This window comes from Coturnix japonica, chromosome 21 (genome assembly GCF_054131305.1).
Source record: "Coturnix japonica strain WE chromosome 21, WE-NBRP24, whole genome shotgun sequence".
NCBI classification, from domain to species: Eukaryota; Metazoa; Chordata; class Aves; order Galliformes; family Phasianidae; genus Coturnix; species Coturnix japonica.
The window spans coordinates 3390234-3408557 of NC_140683.1; the positions used below are offsets into that span (position 1 = coordinate 3390234).

An 18324-nucleotide genomic window follows, 5' to 3' on the forward strand; every position below is an offset into this window, starting at 1 on the left:
GATTTGCCGGGGATCGTTAGATAAAAGCCTGGCAGGAACCCAGCCAGGGGGAAAACAGTCAGCCGGCTCCTTTCCCGCGGTGGGGACTGGCGGCTGAGCGGGGGGATGCGCTGCACCGCGCTGCACTGCGGGCTGTTGGGCTCCAGGCAGGAACAGAGCAGAAACAGAGCAGGGCAGAACGTCCTGCGGCCCCGGGACAGTGCCAGGCTGCCGTAAGGGGCTGTTCCCGGCAGGAAGCTGCAGCCGTGCCCTGGACGGGCGCTCTGCCCGGGGCTGCTCTCACCCCTTTGCTCCCCGGGCCCCCCTGGCAGCGTCTCACTTGCCAAATTCTGCAGTGGGTTGGGGCAGCTGCGGCCTCCTGTGCCCACACTCAGCTGTTCTCTCAGCTCAGGTTGTAGTGAGAGCGGATTTCCTGGCACCATCCAGCTCCCAGATGTTCCTTCTCAGGCTGCAGCTCCGACCTGGAAACAGCAAACTCCTCTTTTTTTCCTCAGGATGAGCCAGGCTGTGCTCCCGGTGCTCAGTGCTGTGGGATGCAGCCATGGCACAGCTGCCGGATGCCAGCCCAGCCTGGCTTTGGAAGGAACAACACAGGCAGACGACGTGGCTTTATATCTGTTACTTTTTAATACTGTTCACTTCTAAATTGACAGAAACCAAGCCAAGCGATCCAGGGCGCTTGCCCTGCCTGGGGAGGAGCACGAAGGCTGCAGCTCCCTGGCCATGTGCCCATCCCAGCCTGGTGCTGGGTTCAGGCAGGGCAGAGCGTCACACCAACGCTGCTCTGTGCCAGCGCACAGATCCTGTGAATGCATTTAAATAACAAGCTAATGAGCTGCAAAAGCAAAGGCATCTTAATTATGTCTTCTAAAATAGCAATCAGTGGCTGTTCCTCCCAGCGAGTCGGCACCCAAGTTGCACCTGCCCTGCAGGACATGGTCCTGGGTGGGCCAAGAGCACCCAGGGCTGCAGCAGGAGAGGGGCCAGGCTGGGTGCAGCCGCTCGGTGCTGGGGTGGGTGCCCGGCGTGGGGACACACAGGACTGAGCTCCTCTGGCTTCCAGAGCCGCCAGAGATGGGACGCAGCCCTGCAGCCCCAGCAGCCACCACGTCATGGGGGTGTCCCTTCACCCTGGGGCTCCCTCAGCCCAGCCCCAGCGTGCAGCACAGCGTGGGGCTTCTGGGTGGAGGGAGCTCTCAGGGAGCTGGGCTGTTCCCGCACCCCGGCCAGCACTCAGACCACGAAGTGCAGCCGGTATGTCATCTGGTGGCCGTTGTCCCAGGCGTAGAGCACCTTCTCCTTGGGGTTGTAGTCAACCTGTGTGGTGAAGGCGTACTCGTTGAGGAAGGGCAGCCGCAGCTCTGCCTCGGTGTCCGTGTGCGTGTCGAAGGCATAGGAGATCTGGCCCTCCTTCTGGCTGGAGGTGTCCACGGCGTACAGGATGCCACAGATGATGAAGCAGTTCCCATAAGCATTGCGCTTCAGCCCCGTCCTCCAGGTGGTCTCCTTGCGCACTGACAGGTCCCCAGGGTCCAGGCGGCTCAACACGATCACCTCCTGCTGCGTGTAGTCATCATCCGCTGAGGGGTAGATGACCCAAAGCCCGCTCTCATCCACTGCGAAGTCGATGTCTGAGTGCCCCCTCCACTTCCAGGGCGTCGTGTCCTCATACACCACATCATGCAGCAGCGCCCAGCCTGCCACGTAGCGCTCCTTCAGGTCGTACTTGATGATGTTCTTGGTGAAGGCACGGTTGTAGTAGAAGGCACCGCGGTACACCACGTGCCCTGTGCCAATCCAGTTGTAGGGCAGCTTGTAGAGGTTGCTCCAGCGGCCTGGGAGGGGTAGGAGGTGTTCAGAGCTCCTGGTGACAACAGTCCAGGCACAGAGCTATGCCCCGTGCTGGGAGCACAGAGAGCCTGGGGGCCCTGTGCCACCACCAGCCCTCACCCTGCTTGAAGTTCTCCAGGCTCCTGAACTCCACCAGGCTATTGCCATAGTAGTAGTTGGTAACGTAGATGCGGTCATCCTTGGCTGCCGGGTCCTTCATCCAGGCCCCTTCATTGCGCCCATAGCTGTGGTGCTCCGTGGGGGGGTCCACTGAGCGGATGGTGCCTTCACACTCCACCTCCTTCACTGCGGAGGGAGGAGGAGGGGAGGAAGGCTCAGTGCTGCCCGGGATTGTTTGGAACTGCCCACACCACCCACCTTTACCCACCTCTGTTGGGCGCTTCAGGGCCCCCAGTGCTGACAGCCCCATCCTTGAGGGCAGTGCCAGGGGGGCTGTGGGCAGCAGTGCGTGGGGCTGGGGCAGTGCTGGGTGCAGCTGTGGTGTGGGGCACTAGGGGCTCTGCACGTGTGCCGGGCTGAGCTGGGGTGTCTGCGAGGCTCCGCTCCTCCTGCCACTCGGGCACTGCCACGGCCCTGGATGGGTTTTCTGTGTGGACACGTGGTGGGGTCAGCACTGGCCTTGGGGAGCCATGGGATGGTGCCCACAGCCCCACAACCCCACCCTGAGCACTCACCACGGCTGCTGGCTGCCCTCTGCCCCTCCTCCACCTGCCCGGCCTTGTAGTAGGTGATGCCCCGCACCACGGTCTGCTGCTGAGCAGGCAACTTGGGCTTGGCCGTGGGCTGCAGGCCCCCTCTTTTGGCGTTTTCCTTCTTGGGCTTCTCAGGCTTTAGTGGTTTCTCCTTGGGTGTGCGGGCAGGCAGTGCCTTGCGGACAGCAGGGAACCGTGCAGCCTCCTTCCCACGGCCACCTGCCGTGTCCTGGGGGAGCCTGGTCAGAGCCCTCCAACCCCTCCCCACCATGGAGCTGTGGGCACTGCTGCCAGCCTGCGGCATGGCGGGGCTGGGGGTACCTGTGCCTTGCTGTCGGGAGCGGCAGCAGCGTCTTTCTGCAGCAGCTGATAGCCCAGGTTGGAGATCTCCTTCTTGATACTGATCATGATGTCAGAGTAGTTCTCATAGCGCTTCATCTGGTCGGCCAGGTGCAGGACGCTCTCCTTCATGATGTTGTTGTCCCGGCTCAGGTTGGTCTTGATGGTCTAGGAGAGAAACAGAGAGGGAGAGGAGATGGAAAAGAGGTGTGAAGTTCCACAGAGGAGCCCACAGCATCCCCAGAGAACCCGAGCACTCAAGTGACACCTGGCCACAGATTGTGGTGCTGCGGGGCTGGGTGCAGGCACACAGTGGGGAAGGTGTTCACCTCCTCCAGCGTGTTCATCTGGGCCACCACCTTACTGATGTAGGAGTGCACCTTCATCAGGTCCATGCTGTACAGCGTTCCCTCCAGGAGGTCCACCATAGACTGCAGCTGTAGGGGGAGAGCCAGACTGGGGTGGGGAGCACAGGGCCCCAACCCATGGCTGTGGTGCCCTGGGGCTGGGAGCTACCTTGAAGAGCTCGGGTGCCTGCTTCTTCAGCTTCTCCATCTTCCACTCGTTCTCGCAGGGGTTGAGCGAGGAGGGCGGTGCGGTGCAGGAGCACTTGCAGTCAACCCCCGAGCTCACCGTCTCCACTGTGTAGAAGTCCTCCACGCGTGCGCTGCCATTCCTGACGCGGCTGCAGGCGTCCTTGCTGAGTGGCCGCAGGATGCACTTGCAGCGGCAGTCGGAGCCCTCTGAGGTCATCTGCACCTGGTCCTCTCCCAGCGCCTGGGTGGATGCAGTGGGGGGATCCCGTGGGGCCAACAGCCACTGCTGGGCCCCTTGCACTGCACGTCCCTCCCCAGAGGCTCCTGGCAGCAGGCCATGGTCCAACCCAGGCTGCTCCATCCCTGCCCTCCACCCGAGTGACAGTGACAAAGCCCAGAGCCCCTTGCCCACACAGAACACCGTGTGCCTAGGAACAGGGTGTCCACTCTTGCTGCCATCTCCCAGCTGCTGGCCAGCCCCAGGCATGCAGCTCTGTCCTCACATGCTGTAGCATGGCCGGGGGGGCCATGGAGCTCACACCCCACACAGAGCCGATTGTTCACGCTGAGCTGCAGCCGCCCTGGGGTGAGCTCAGCTCTGCGGATGGGGTCCCCCATGGCCCACGGCGCATCAAGGGCTCCCTTGTTCCCACACAAGGCCCTGATGCACGCTAGCGAGCCTGGGGTGCTGTTAGCTGCCTTTTCCAGATAAGGAGCTGCTCTCTCCCCAGCCATGCTTGGGAACAATGCTCCCAGCATGAGGGCTCAGTGATGCTGTGCGTCACCCAGTGCGGAGGTGGCTGCACTGTGGGTTTGGAATGGGGAACACCACTTGCTCCTGTCCTGCACTGCTCGCCACATGCTGTGAGCAGGGCTGTGAGCTGCAGCGCAGCAGCTGCAGCTGAGATTTCCCCACCCTGGGCCAGCACCACAGCAGAGTGACGCCAGTGGAGCAGAGAGGGCTGCCTGTTCCCTCTCACACCCATCCATGTGAAAAAAACTGTGTCCACGCTGGTTTTGGCTGAGACATTGGCTTGGAAAAAGTGGTTTGTGTGTGCTGCAGGCCGTGCTGCTGGCTGTGCTGCTGGCTGCCCAAAGGGTACACACTTCCCTGGGGGTGAGCAGGTAGCAGGACCTCCTCTCAGGAACCCGTCCTGGAAACACTCTGGGGCAGTAGGACAGTGGCAGGGACAGTGCTCCCCAAACACAGCTCCAGTGGGGAGGGGGAGTGCCTGCAGTCATGGGCACAAAGATCGCTTCCACCGCCACTTCTCCTGCTTGTGTCCTGGTGAGCCCTTCAGTGCTGCTCTGGGGCTCAGGAAAGAACAAACCCCGGGTGATGGGTGTCTGCTGGGACTCTGGGGTTGGGCCAGGTGGGCACCTAGCTGGGTTGGCCAAGGTCTGCACTGAGCTCAGCCCACCCCTGCAGCCCATGGGCAGGGGCAAGTCCTGGTATGGTGTGGGGAAGGCAGTGTCAGAACCTCTGGGAGCATGAGGACCCTGAGGCCATGGGATCAGTGTGACTCACTCTGGGAACACCCGGTGGCAGGGCTGGGACATGGCTTTAACTCTTGTTGTCCCATCCTCCACACACAGGAGTGCAATGTGGCGTGGGAAAGGGCATTGCCGCTGCATTTCTGCCAGCACTGTGCCTTCCCGACCCAGTGGTGGCTGAGAACAGTGACCAGCACTGCTCCCTTGGCCACACCACTAGCGGGAGACTCTCCTTCCTGAGGTGGCAGCGAAGCCCCCCTCTGTTTTGCATTTCTTTTCATAGGGAAAAGAAGGATTCGGCAGCTAGGAGGAAACCGTCGGGCTGCTGGCAGCGCTGCAAATGGAACAGGATCTCGTCAACCTCTCGGCAGGGCGCCCCGGGCAGCGAGGGGATGTGGGCAGGGAGCGGATCCCCTTAGCAAACACTGCAGCTCCAAGCCCCGCTGACCTCCCCATGGCCGTGTCAGCACTTGTGCAAACAGGAGGGAGAGCTGCGAGCTTCATCCCTCCATCTCTGCGTGGGCTGAGCCAGCAGCACAGCCCTCCCAGACAGGGAACCCTGCTGCTGGCTCAGCCCGTGCAGAAATCCACATGCGCAGCGGCATCCCAAAACTGAGCGCAGCAGCCCCAGCTCTCGCGGTCGTGCACCTTCCAGCCGATGGCAGCTTCCCGTGGGAGCAGAGCAGGCCGTGCCATTTCCCTCCCATCGCTTCTTGGCAGCACTGCTCTGGGGAGGATCGGGGCTCAGCGTCACGCTTAGGTGGGGCGTGCAAAGTGCCGTAGCACCGCTGTGCGTTGTTTGCGCTGCCCGCGGGGTTGAGCAAACCGAGGTGGGAAGCGACACTGGCTCCTAAAGCCAGGCAACAAGGGAGCTCCCATTGCACGGGCGGTAACATTAATCCCCGTTCTGCCCGCTCAACAGCTTCCTTAAACAGGAACCGTATGTTCTATTTATACATGAAAGGTTATAAACAAGGAAGTCTTGAAAAAAGGTCCTCTCACTGCGGAGTTCGGTGTCAGAAACATCAGCGGCTCCGAGCGGACACCCGGCGGTTCCGTGGGGCGGCCGCAGCCCCGCTTCCCCGCGCCGTGAGCCGAGGAACGTTCCCAGAGCCGCTCGCGTTTCTGGGACCTACGCAAAAGCGCTCACACGAGCGCTGAATTCGTGCCGTATGGGGAAACAGGGACCTTCGGCAGCGAGCGCCGGGCAGCGTCCGCCGCGATGCGATTTCTGCTGGGGGGTGTGTGCGACGAGCGGCTCCGCGGGGGAACCCCGCCGTGCTCCGTCCTCGGCCGCTCGGCACAACGCGGCCCGACCCGACGCGCGGAGCTGGGAAGGAGGCGGCTGCGGGGCGCGCGGCGTGCGGGGCTCAGAGCCCCCGAGTTGTGCGTGGGGAGCCGCCCCGCCCCGCGCAGCCGATGCCGCACTCAGCCTCACGAGCAGCGCACGGGGCGCTCCCACTCGGGCTCCGCTCGCGGCGTCGACCCCCGCCCGACGGCTCCCGGGGCTCCGCCCGCGCCGCGCACCTGAGCCCCGCACCTGAGCCCCGCACCTGAGCCCCGCACCTGAGCCCCGCGCTCCCACCCCGCTCCCGTCCGCTCCGTCCCGTCCGCTCCTTACCGTGACGGCGCCGCGCACCGCGGCCAACACCGGCAGCAGCAGCGCCGGGAGCAGCAGCGCCCGCATGGCGAGAGCGGCGCCGAGCGCCCGCACCGAGGGCCCGCACCGCCCGGCCCGCGCGGGGAGGAGCCGCCCCGCCCCGCCCCGGCCCCGAGCCGCGCTCCGTTCTGCCCGTCGGAGGGACCGACACCCGCCCCGGGGCCGGACAGCTTCGCGCCGCCCGCGTCTGCCCCTCCCGGCCCCGCCCCGCAGCCCCGCCCCGCCCCGCCCCGATCCCGGCCGCCCCCTGGCGCCGCGCGGCCTCGCGTGGGACGGGGCGGGTCGGTGGGCGGGGCCGAGTCCCGGTGGGGGCGGGGCGGCCATGGGGCGGAGCGTCGCTCCCCGCTGTTCCCCGGCGCTGCGGGCGGACTACGCTTCCCGGCGTTCCTCGCGGGAGGCGGGGCGGCCCGGCACGGCCCGTGCGCGGCGCCCGCAGCGGCGGCTCGGGGCTGTCAGCAGCGCCCGGAGCGGCCATGGGGCAGCGCGGCCGCCGGGGCCCCTGAGAGCCGCCGCGCCCCGGCCCCGGCGCCGCCATGGAGCTGGAGCCGCCCGCCGAGCTCCCGGAGCCGCGCGGCGCCGCCAAAGGACCGGCCCGCAACGGTGAGCGTGAGAGCGGGGCGCGGGGCCGGGCGCGCTGCGGGGCCGCCGGGCCGGGGAGTGTGCGGGGGGGGACTCGGTGCGCGGGCCGGGCCGGGCCGTACCGCGGGGACTCGAGGCGGTGCGGGGCGCGGTGTCACGTTGCGGTCCCGGACCGGGTCCCGTGGCGGCGGGTGGGGGCGCGGGGTCCGGCGGGGGCACAACAAAGGCCGCGGCCGCGCTGCCCCCTCCCGGCCCCGCGCTTTGTGCCCCGGGCGCTGCCCCGGCCCCGAGCGCCGCGGGCGGGAACCGGCGCGGCCATGGGGAGCGCGGCGCTCCGGGGGGCGGTGAGTGCCCCGCTCCGCTCCCGGGGCCGCCCCCGCGCTCCGGGCCGCGCTGCAGGCACCATTTGGGCCCTTTTACACTTCCAGTATGCAGCTGCCGCATCTGCACTTGAATGTCCCTGCCAATTTTTATGGCTTACGGTTGCATTTTACCATCTTCGGGCCCTTTTCTCTACAAAGGATTCTCTCAAACAAAAGGGGCTCCTTATCGGGCGCTGCGGCGTTTGCTGCCTGCGAGCGCTGCCCCGATGCACCCGGTGCAGAGATGGGCATTTCTGTGACCACCCACGAATGTCCCCCGTGGCCGTGACTCCGGGCGCGGAGTTGCTGGTTACGTGTTATCTCCTTTATTTAGATGTTCGTTTGCATGAGAGGAATTGCACCTTTCCTTTCGAACTTTCTGCCTTGCTCTGGGAGCTGTTGCCGCTGCGGTGCCTCGTTCAGCAGCTCGAGCAGTTCGCCTGCTCTCGCTTTTCCCCGGAGAGATGTGGGACCGGGATCCCTTTTGTTTGCTCCCGCTGGTTTCCAGCTGCCCGGTGCGTGTGTTGCTGCCGGTACCTGCAGCTCCGTGGGTGATGTAACCCCCCCCCCCCGTGCTTCTGAGCCTCCAAAATCGCGCAGTGCTGACGCGGTGTGGAGCCACCGTGCGACCTTCAGCCCCTGCCCGGCCGGCTGCAGCGGGGCGGTGGGATCGCTGCTTTGCTGGCTCGGAAAATGCCCCCAAATGGCAACGAGGGATCGGGCTGGGAGCGTTTCCCCACCTAACAAAGGTTCTTAGCCCTTCTGGTACCTCGAAGTGCCGGTATCTGTGCTCGCTCTTCAAGAAAACAATTAAACTTTATGGCATCGTGTATAAAAGTAGGTTACATTAGCGGTGGCTCTGTTAAAACCCATTAATGAACTTAAGCTCTGCACGTGGCTCCCGGTTAACCCTGAGCGGGCTGCCGGGCTGCGCTGCCGGCGGTGGGGGGGAACCCCAGCATTGCTTTGAAATGCAGCAGTGTGGCTCTATGGCAGCACTTACTGCCTTGATGTCCGAGAGGCGTTTTGGGCGCTCTCACCTTCTGGGGGGGATTTCCCTCAGCGTGTAACAGACACTCTCTGTAATGCTGCACATGGTGCTGGGTGAAATACATTAGTTTTCCAAATCAGTTCATGAGGGCACTGATTTCTCCTGCAGCAGACACGATTCCTTCTCAGCAGGGTCCCTTCTGGAGACCACTTTGTCTGTGCTTTTATTTGGTATGTTTTTCTTCTGTGAATGAAACCTGAAAATAACCCGAGTAGCATCAAAGATGTTCTGTTCGGTGGGAGCAGCAGCAGAGCAGCTGTCTGCAATTGAGGCAATGCTCACTTTGCTGTGCGGGCAGTGCTGTAGGGTGGATGTGCTGGGAAAGCAGCAGAGCTCCTCAGGTTCCTTAGAGTCAGGCAGGTCTCCACTCAAGTGAGCCTTGTGGCAGAGAGAAGGGTCCACAGAGCTGTGCTGTGCTCTAAGAGAAGTACTGCTCGCATCCTTTCCTTTCCAGCAGCTCTCTTAGAAATGTTACTGATGGTTTTAGTGGCTCTTTCTGCTTGGTTGCTTTGCATCTGATGAGATAAGCCTTTGCCTAACAAAGGCTGCTTGGTGGATATCGCTGGGTTGTAGCTGACTTGCTGTAAACATTTCTTTGAAGCTTTAGGAAGAAAAACAAATGGAGTGGTGGAACGGCATCGCTGCCAAAGTCAGATTGAGTCCTGGAGGAGTTACAGTGTGAGTTGGGTGCAGAGCTGGTTTGTGTGGGGGGGATGGATCTCACTCCGCAGCGACAAACAGTGCAGTTCTGAGCTCACAGGGAGGAATGAGGTCTGCAACTGAGGAAGAGCCAATTCCTCCATTTTGGTTTGATGGTGAGATGGGAAAAAGCCTCTTGGTGTGAAGTTGGAATTCGGTATTGATGGCTTCTGTAGATCATTAATCAGGAAAGGCTCCATGCATGTCTTTGTGACCACCGATGAGCGTTTGGCAGGTGGTGTGACACTGCCATAATAGTGCTCTTATTTGGTTATGATGTGCTGTAGAGGTGCTGTGCTGTAGGACAGGAGGGACTCTCCCGTTCAGGACAGCCCCCCTCCTGCTGCTGGGGAGCGGTGTCAGCCCTGCTGCAGTTTCCAGCAGGTCACTTCTGATAGCTTTATTCAGCAGGGGGATGAGGAAGAGGTTCACTAAATTACTATTCAACTCTTACATGGCGGTGACTAAGAACAAACGCATTTAGGCTGCATTCTCTGAGAATGAGAGCACAGTTTATCCTGTTGATAAACCGTCTATTTAAATAAAGCCTTCAGCAGTGTAATCTGGTAATTCTAATGAAGTCATTTACATAAAGAATTGGCCCCGGATCTCATCAGATGGCTGCTGGTGAGCTGCGGTGCATTCTTTCCCTCCAGCTGTATTAAAGTGGCCTTTTGATCCTTCCTTTTATTTTTTTTTGAGCCTTTAAGCCACGTTGGTTATCACATTGCGGAGTTAATTGAGAAAGGGAAGTTGGGGGACAAGAGCACCCTTTGAGCTTTAGCTTAAGTCTTAATTATTACAGTTCTAATTACCACATTAAAAAAAAAAAACAAAAAACTTTCAGATTTGACGTTGATGGAGATGGTTACATGGTTCAGTACAAGCTGTTTTCTTGGAGTAAACGCGCTGCCAGTAGGACAGCTTCAATGAAATTCTGCATTGGTAAATGATTACCAATAATTATCTTGGAAGCAGTACGTATCTGCAGTGCCTTAATGCTGCTCCAGCCCCATGATAAGGTGGCTGCGTGAGGGTGGATGGACCCCACGTCCTTCAGACACTGCAGGGGTTGTTCTGCCTCCCATTGCCTCATCAGTGACTGTTTGTGTGGGTGCTGCTGCTTGGAGCCGTTCCTGTCTATTTGAAGCTTAAAAAAAAAGCTGTTCTTTATTTCCCTCCTGTGCATCAGAAAAAAGCTAAAAACTCACCTGAGCTGTAATACGTGGCTGCCTGTGCACTGCTGCGGTGCCCTTGCCTTGGAATATCTCTTCCTGCTGAAACTCAATGGGAACTTTAAAATCCCATGGAAATGTAACATGGAATTCTGCAGCTTTTGAAGGATGCCTGTCATGGTGTAGTAACAAAGCGGAGGACTTCAGGTCCGTGGCAGTCCTGCCAAATGCTGCCTGTTCTTCCACAGGTCTTCTCTTTTCTCACAGCTGGGACTTTTTTGTTTGGCAGTGCATATTAAAAACTGATCAGAGTATGTTGTTACTGTGTGTTACGTGCACTTTTGCTGTAAGATTATACACCCTGAGCAGTTCTATGACCAGCAGCAGAGCAGTGCCTTTCCTGTGAGGTCATGCGTGCAAGTGTTAAGGTTGGGTTTGTAAGAGTTTGTGTGTCTAAAAAGAGCTGAAGCCCAGTCTCCCACCAGAACTTCCCATGGGCCTGTGGTGGGGGGGAGGCATTGCCTTGGCCTGTAAAACTGGAGAGAAGTGAGGAATCATCTGCTGAGTGCAGGGCTGTGTGAGCTCGTGTTCCTGCCTTGCAGCAGTGATCTGAGTATGGTAGTTTGGTGCATCCAGCTGTGCTTGTTGTCTCTGTGCTGCTTGTCTTTGCCTCCTTGCATTTTCCAACTTATCTGATGCATGCTCTACTGCCTTGTCATCCAAACACATGAGCTGACCCTTACTGCTTCATCTTCGTTCACGTATGGCTCTCCTCAGCCAACTGTCCCTACCACAGGGTGATATCCATAAAAATGACACTTCCTAGTCTTGAAAGAGCTCCCCAGGCCTGCTGGAGACATGAGAAAAGGGCACCCAGCAGGAAGGGAGGCCCATGGCTTGAAACGTTCATCAATCATTTTCCTGGCACCAGGAAACCAATCAGCCCTTCTAAGGGGTAGAGCATGATCAATCACCTGGGGTGGGAAGTGGGACCCCCAGCCCTATCGGTGCGCCTTTGTATCGGCACAGTGATGGTGTTGTCTGCACTCACTGGTCCTGGGCAGGGAATGCCTCTGGATGCTCATCCTATTTTGTCTTAAAAACTTCTGTAATTTTACATAGAGCCTTATGTCTACGTATATTTTTATTATAGCCAGTAGACGGGGGTTATTTGAGTTCTTATTTTTTAGTAAGTTGCTGTAGATTGAAACAAGCAAGTTGTTTATGACTCTGTCTCTATGAAAGGCTGTGCAGTTAGTTACAGTTATTGGCAGTGGGATGGTGGTGGGAGGGGGCTGCTGGTGGCCATGCTCAGCTCTGCAGGGCTGCGGCCTGGTGCCTTTGGCTGCTCAGGCTGTTTTCCTCCTTCTGTTTTAATAATGACCGAATTGTGACAGGAGTGTTGTGATAACACCAGCACTCCATCCCATCATGCTGGGTGCTTGCTATGGGTGCAGGAGGGCTCTGGGCTGGCCATAGGGCAGCATGCCCTCCTAGTGCCAGCCCCAAGGACAAGTGCTGTTCCTTTGTGCCCTCTCTGCTGCAGAGCGTTTCTGACCCTCAATTCAGAAGTGTTTCACTCAGAAATACTCTGGGCTTTAACTCTGTGAGAAACCCCGGTGCTTAATGCACACCATGGTGTGTTCCAGGCTGGCTGTTGGGCAGAGCAGCTCCTGGGCCTGTGCCCATCACTGATGCCTTCAGGTGCTGGGTGGCAAGAGCAGCCAGACCCAGCTCCACGTGGCTGGGCTCAGTGTAGTGCTTGTGGGTTGTGGCTGGTGACAGCGTGGCCAGCTGCTCGCAGTGCTGGGGATGAGATTCTGGTTAGTAATTAAAAGCTTTGAAATGACCTTGAATCTAAAGCTGTCTCAAAGTAAATTTATGGCTTTTCTTCATTGCGGAAGAGGTTAGGTACAATGGTGTGCTGTGCTGCAGAACATGGAATGGTGGCCTTGGGTGAGGCTGGGAGGTATTGGGAGCACAGCTGGCTGCAGGCTGGTTGCACACATCCCTCATTGAAAACAAATGTACAAGTGGGATGTATGTGGAAATAACCAAGGAGAGCAGGGCGGTGTGCTCATGCTTAACTGCTTTGGAACATTTTCTTTTAAGCAGTTAACTCTAAAATAATATTGAAATTCTTCATGTTGTTTTTGAGCTGTTGCCTTTTGCATTGAGCTGTGATTAGGATTCCTTATTTGTTTTATTTCATCTACAAAATGTTATCCTATTTGTCAGTAAGGATATAATGCCCAGAAAGTGATGCAGTGCTACAGAGTAAGCAAGAATACTTGAATTTCTTGTAGCCACATGGTATATGGTATAGATGCTCTAAAAAAAGCCTCCTAAAATCTTACCCTTCTCCAGGGCAGGGCTCAAGCTGCTCTTGTCTCATTCAGTCCGTGTGGGTCAGGTCATGCTAGGATTAATGCTTTTGGTTGGATGAGGTATTTCCAAGCTTGGTCAGGGTTTGGATGGGGTGAGGTAGGCTGGTGCTCAAATGACGAGCCTTGAGCTGCAACGCTGGCCAAGCAGAACGTGGCCCATCTGTGAAATGTGGTGGACAGTGGAGCTCCTGAGGTGGGAGTGCTCCTATTCTGATTTCATGGGGTGTTTAATTTCCATGTAACACAAGGAGAGAACTCAGATGACTCTGGTCTGCAAGCATGAAGGTGTCGGGTGCTGCTGAGCCAGCTGCCAGGGGAGTGGAGATGGGATGGAGGTGGCCATGGTGGCACTCTGGCCTGGTTCTGCTGTGCATGACCTGCTGTATGGAGCAGTCCCCTTGAGCCATCTGTACAGCAAATGCTGTAGGGGTGCCTTAAGTACGGGAAAGGTTGACTTCTGTTGGAAGCTGATGGGAGCTGCTGTGGTGTTTTATGGATTGTTGTTTGATTTAATGGAGTACTGGTTGATTGCTGTGCCTGTACTTAATTAATTTAGAATGAAAGCTTCAGATTTGTCCTTAGAGTGTCATTGCACCCTAAACTCACTTGAAAATGATTTTTCCATTGAGAAGACTGGGAGCTTCCTTTCTTTAAAAAAGCCTATACTTTTCCTGTGCTTAAGGCAATTTACCTCCTAGTACAACTGGAGACTAATATCCTCAAACACCTGAACATTAGGAATGATGCTTCTATGTTAGAATTAGAGCTAGTTTCTAGTTCTCGAACATCTTTCTGATCTGCTTTTCATGATGCTTCAGTGTGTTATCACACTTGAAAGCTAATAAGACATGGCATCCCACAAAATGAGATTACAGCAGGCAGATGTGGATGGAATGAGGCTGAAAGAGAAAGAAAAGTTTCTGGAATCGTGAGCAGCTGGAGCTAAAGCAGTTTGCAAACACTGTGGGCAGTAGGCAGAGGAAGGTGGTGAGAGAATCAGATTTCCCCCCATTTCTTGCCTGCATGCTGTCTTCATGCCTGGGAGGCCAAATGCTTAATGGAAGCTTCTCATGCTGACAAAACCCAAAGCTGGTGTTGGTAGGGCTGCAAGGGGGTGAGCAGCTGGTACTGGGAGGCTGTAAGTCACTGAATTTCATGGAAGTTGTTTGAATCAGTAATAGAGGAAGGGAAGTATTTTTAACAGTGCAGAAATGCAGAATGCCAGCAGTAGGCTCCTCTATATGGGACAGTGTGTATACTTGCTGCGACTCAACTGCCTTGTTTGATAATTAAGCCTTATAGGAATATGCTGTTAGGAAGCTTTCACTCTTCCTATTGCGGCATTCTAATGTTGATTATGTGTTCAGATTTTAATGGCTCAGTATTTGTGTCTTAACAGTGAAGGAGTCTGTGTTAATGTGCAGTGCTTACACCTATTTTTCACATTCTAGGGCTCTGTCAAGGCCCTTCCACAGAACCCAGTTCATCCACTAGTAAGTACTAGCTAGTCTTCTCTCGTTTCCAGGTTAGTGCAGAGCCATCCTAGCAGGGTTTGGTTGTGTCCATTACAGTTAGAAGTTGTAATGCTATCTCTGCTAATTAAAATTTGAAGATAAACGCTGTTAAATTCATTAACTTTGAGGTTAAGGGGAAGCTGTTTCCAGAGCTCATCACATGTCTGTGCTTCTCCTGAATCCCTGTTTGCCAGCACTGTTCATGTACTGCTGCTGAACTGAAAGGGCATGTCACAAAGAGGAGGTCTGGTAGTGCTTCTGGTCTGGAGTGCTGTGAATTGGCATCTGAGACCTCTGGGAATGCTGGATAATTTACAACCCGATTTCTGGTGTGTCACAACGTGCTGTCAGTTTTGGTGGATGAGTATTAATCTGCATTGATAACTCTTCAAAAACTCAGTGGTACCTCTACTTCCCATAATATCAGTTAATTCTGTTTTTCAAGGTGAGTAAATGTAGGAGACTGAATCAGTAGGTTTTGTTGTAGTCGCATGCCAAGGTCTTGTGTTGGACAATATTTTACCAGTGACCAAAAAGTAAACGTAAGATTTTCTCTAATGTATAGACAGCACAAAGATTTACAGAGTGATTATGCAATTGATGTTTCAATATTGGAGTTGTCAGGGCTGCCTGCTAGGCAGTATCCTATTCAACCAAAACATGTTCCAGGTATAGCAGGTGGGAAATTGCACATCTAGGAACAAAGATGTGCATCAAGATGTCTTCAGAAAGAGGAGTTAATGTTGAGAAGTGTTGGCTGTGCAACAGAAATCTGAGTAAATGCCTGTCATTGCAGTGCTTTGGGAAAACACTGATGTGATCCTTTGGGAGCTGGAAGTCCATCTTTTATTTTTACTGCCTATCTAATACTGACAGTGCTGCCCTGGAATGCTAATATTGTAATGCTGCACAAAGTCGTGATTCTGAATGCTTAGAATACTGGGGATTGCCTCAAAAGATGAAGGCGGCCTGATGGTCTTGGCTTATTCAGCTTATCAAAAAGACTGAGTAATTATGTTATTGAATTTCAGCTGCAGAAATAAATCTCAGTTTCCAGTTTAAGCAGGACCCAATATAAACAGGCCATGGACTGAACTGTGAGTTCAAATTAAAAATACAAAATTAACTGATGTTTTCTTTTACTGTTAGTTACTGCTTCATTTTGTAGGATTTTTTGCTCTAAAATCAGAATATAATGCCTTAAGAGCAGATGAGCCTTGTAATAAGGGGAATATTGTATTCTGGAATTATTTGTCTGTGCCAATTAAATGGGAATGGATGGTGCTGTCCTCATTGTCTACCTTGGTGTTCTGTAGCCTGGCTTCTTCAGTGTCTGATTCAGTACTTCAGAACATGTAATGTAGGTTATGAATGAAACATCTGAATAGTAAACGTCACCAAAAGATTGTGAAACACTTTGGTATTGAACTGCAGAGATTAACATGAATCTCAGTTTATAGGCAAAGAAACCCAGATGTTTTATAAGGCACATTCAGGTTTGACTGCTGTAGCTTCCTTCCCATCAAGTGGATTGCCCCTGTGTCTCCTGGAGCTCTTGTGGTTGTTTGTTTGAAGGATTTCTTCATAATTGAGCCCTTCTCGGGGGAGTAGGGGGAACCCACGAACTTCTGCTTCCTGAATACAAGCACTGAAGAAGCTTTCCCTTTTTGTAGCCTAAATCTAAAGACAGACACAATTATCACAATCTCCTCTGAGCTGCACTGTGACCTCAGTGGCAGTGGTGGCTCTGGGCCCCCCTGCCTGCAATGCTGCAGTGCCAGGCAGCCCTGCTGTGTCACCAGGCAAATTGCAGTTGGCACTGGAGGGTGGGCACTGTGCTGTTGGGACAGAGCACAGAAGGTCATGAAAACTGCTCTGAAACTCATGGTAAAGCTGATACCACAGCATTGCAGGGCTCCTTTCTGCCTCAATTTTTGCCTCTCTGGAGGCATTTCAGGAATCCTGTGACTTTTGATGGCATCAATAAATCAGACAGCACACCGACAGAATTTTACTGGAATGTAAACAGGCGTTTAAAATAAGGATGTCTGTATAGTGTTTGTTGAATACAGTGCAGGTACAGCTCTTGACGCACTAGGGACATTGAATTGCTGTGATTATCTGCTTTCAGTTGTAGTTGTGAATAGAAGCTGCGACTTTTCCTTTTTAACACAACAGAATGCTTATTGGGAGGTGACCTTACCCCCCTCCCCTCTGCAAGCAGCATGTTTTCCTCTCTGAGGTGAGATGAGCAGTTCCACCCGATGTAGGGGAAAGGGGAGGAATGTCTCTGTATGGTAGAATTAGCTGATAAGGGATAATGAATCACCTTTAGCTCAGGTCTGTTTAGCAGCAGCTGATCTGTGGAGCTGTGGGCCGCTCAGCCTCACTCGGACCCTGGGGAGAGCATGGAGCAAATCTTCCTGAGAGGTGTTCCCAGGCATGTGCAGGATGGGAGGTAACTGGGACTGCTGTGGGTTTACCTGGAGTGATTCATGCCTTGTTTCTTTTCTGAAGAAATGACTGGACCCATGAGTGAGAGAGCTGTTTGCTGATCACGTTTATGTAAAGCAAGGCTCAAATTGTAACCAATTGCGGAGATATGAGTGAAGATCTCCCTGCTCTGTCTGGCTCAGGGGGCAGCAGCCGGTTGTTCAGAGGCAATGGTGGCCCCTCAGTGGTCTGCTTGGGGTCAGTGCTGGGTGACAGGATGGAGAATGCTTGTTGGACTGTCAGATGGCACCAGGCTGCTCCAGAGGGCACAGCTGCTATTTAGAAGGACTTCAGTAACCTGAAGGAAAGTTTGAAACATCAAAGTTGCCCTAGACAGATGTCAAATCCTGCATCTGAAACATGGTAACCCCATGCAGTGCTGTAGGCTGGGGAGCGACTCTGCAGAAAAGGATGTGGGGCCCCAGGGACCTCAGGAGCACGTCTATAGTGTGTGCTTGTGATAACAGCTGATCGTGGGCTGGCTTGTGTGTAGCCAACAGGCTGAGGGGAGTGACCGTTCCCCTGTGTGGCATAGTGAAGCTGCAGCTGGATCACTGAGATGAGCTGCAATATGCCTGGAGTGGGGTGGCTGGGGCAGGAACACATGACAAATGAGGACAGGCTGAGGGGGTTGCATTTGTTTAGCTTGGCGAAGAGGAGGCTAAGTGGGGATTAATTGGCACTCTTCCAGCCCTTTGAAAGTGGTTATAGATAAAAATGAAGTCAGTGTTCCTCCAGAGGTTTGTGGCAAAAGGTCAAGACAATGGTTGTGAGTTGCAAGAGAGGGAATTCCTGTGGGGTGTCTCAGGGAGAGTGGAAATAAAGGTTGTGTTGGGAGTGATGCAGCACTGGAATGGGTGTCCAGAGAGGCAGTGGAGTCTGCATCTTTAGAGATGTTCAAAGCACAATGAGCAGCACCCTGAGTAAGCCAGTCCAACCTTGAAAATGGGTCTCCCTTCAGTCTTCTTTACCAGTATCCTCTTTGCAATCACACAAAGCATCACTGCACTTCATCAGACAGATTCATCTGCAGAATTAATCATCTGCTGGTAAAGCAGTGGAAGATGCAAGTCACTGAATGTACATGCTCTCCTGCTTATTCTGGTTGTAGTATTCCTGTGTGTGCTCAGGGTGCTATGTCTTACTCACTGTACTCTTCCTGAATATAAGATGATAACATTTGGTGCTGGGGCACCCAAACTCATGCAGCTATACCTTTGAAGTCCAATGCTATGGCACAGGTTCAGGCTAAGTTCATTTCTAGGTGAGGGGTCCATATAGCCCTTCAATTAGCATGAGTGGGACAAGGGCAGTCAGAGGTCAAGAGAAGTTCAGAATAGCATAACCTCTTTTTGCTGGCATTTCCAAATATTCCTCATCCTGCACAGCCCTCCAAGCTCTCCTTGCCATCATGTTTACTATACAGCTGTAAAAGTCAAAGAACAAGGCCTGGCTTGATACAAGGGAAGTTAGAGATGGAGTGGTTGAGAAT

General features: G+C 54.9%; 2 protein-coding genes across 4 annotated transcripts in view; one reads left to right on the forward strand and one right to left on the reverse strand.

The window, feature by feature from the left end:
* Nucleotides 1-604: 604 nt before the first annotated feature.
* Nucleotides 605-6649, reverse strand: OLFML2A (olfactomedin like 2A). Its single transcript, XM_015879495.2, has 8 exons — nt 6534-6649; nt 3399-3659; nt 3212-3319; nt 2865-3050; nt 2526-2772; nt 2219-2437; nt 1951-2136; nt 605-1835 (listed from the first exon to the last, which is right to left on the reverse strand). The coding sequence occupies exons 1-8, from the start codon at nt 6597-6599 to the stop codon at nt 1234-1236; spliced, it is 1875 nt and encodes a 624-aa protein (XP_015734981.2). The 5' UTR covers nt 6600-6649; the 3' UTR covers nt 605-1233.
* Nucleotides 6650-6957: 308 nt separating this feature from the next.
* NR6A1 (nuclear receptor subfamily 6 group A member 1) overlaps nt 6958-18324 on the forward strand; it is a 67934-nt gene continuing 56567 nt past the window's right edge. For all 3 annotated transcript variants that reach the window (XM_015879491.3, XM_015879492.3, XM_085521049.1), the window contains exon 1: nt 6958-7172. In XM_015879491.3, the coding sequence (XP_015734977.1) occupies nt 7106-7172 (67 nt within the window). In that variant the 5' untranslated portion in view covers nt 6958-7105. The remainder of the gene's footprint in view (nt 7173-18324) is intronic.

Excerpts from the sequence above, each read along its gene's own strand:
- OLFML2A (XM_015879495.2), bottom strand. The coding sequence starts at position 6,599 with ATGCGGGCGCTGCTGCTCCCGGCGCTGCTGCTGCCGGTGTTGGCCGCG. Across the intron at positions 2,773-2,864 it reads CTCCCGACAGCAAGGCACAG|GACACGGCAGGTGGCCGTGG; the intron begins GTACCCCCAGCC and ends AGGCTCCCCCAG. Across the intron at positions 2,137-2,218 it reads CCCTGAAGCGCCCAACAGAG|TGAAGGAGGTGGAGTGTGAA; the intron begins GTGGGTAAAGGT and ends CTCCCTCCGCAG.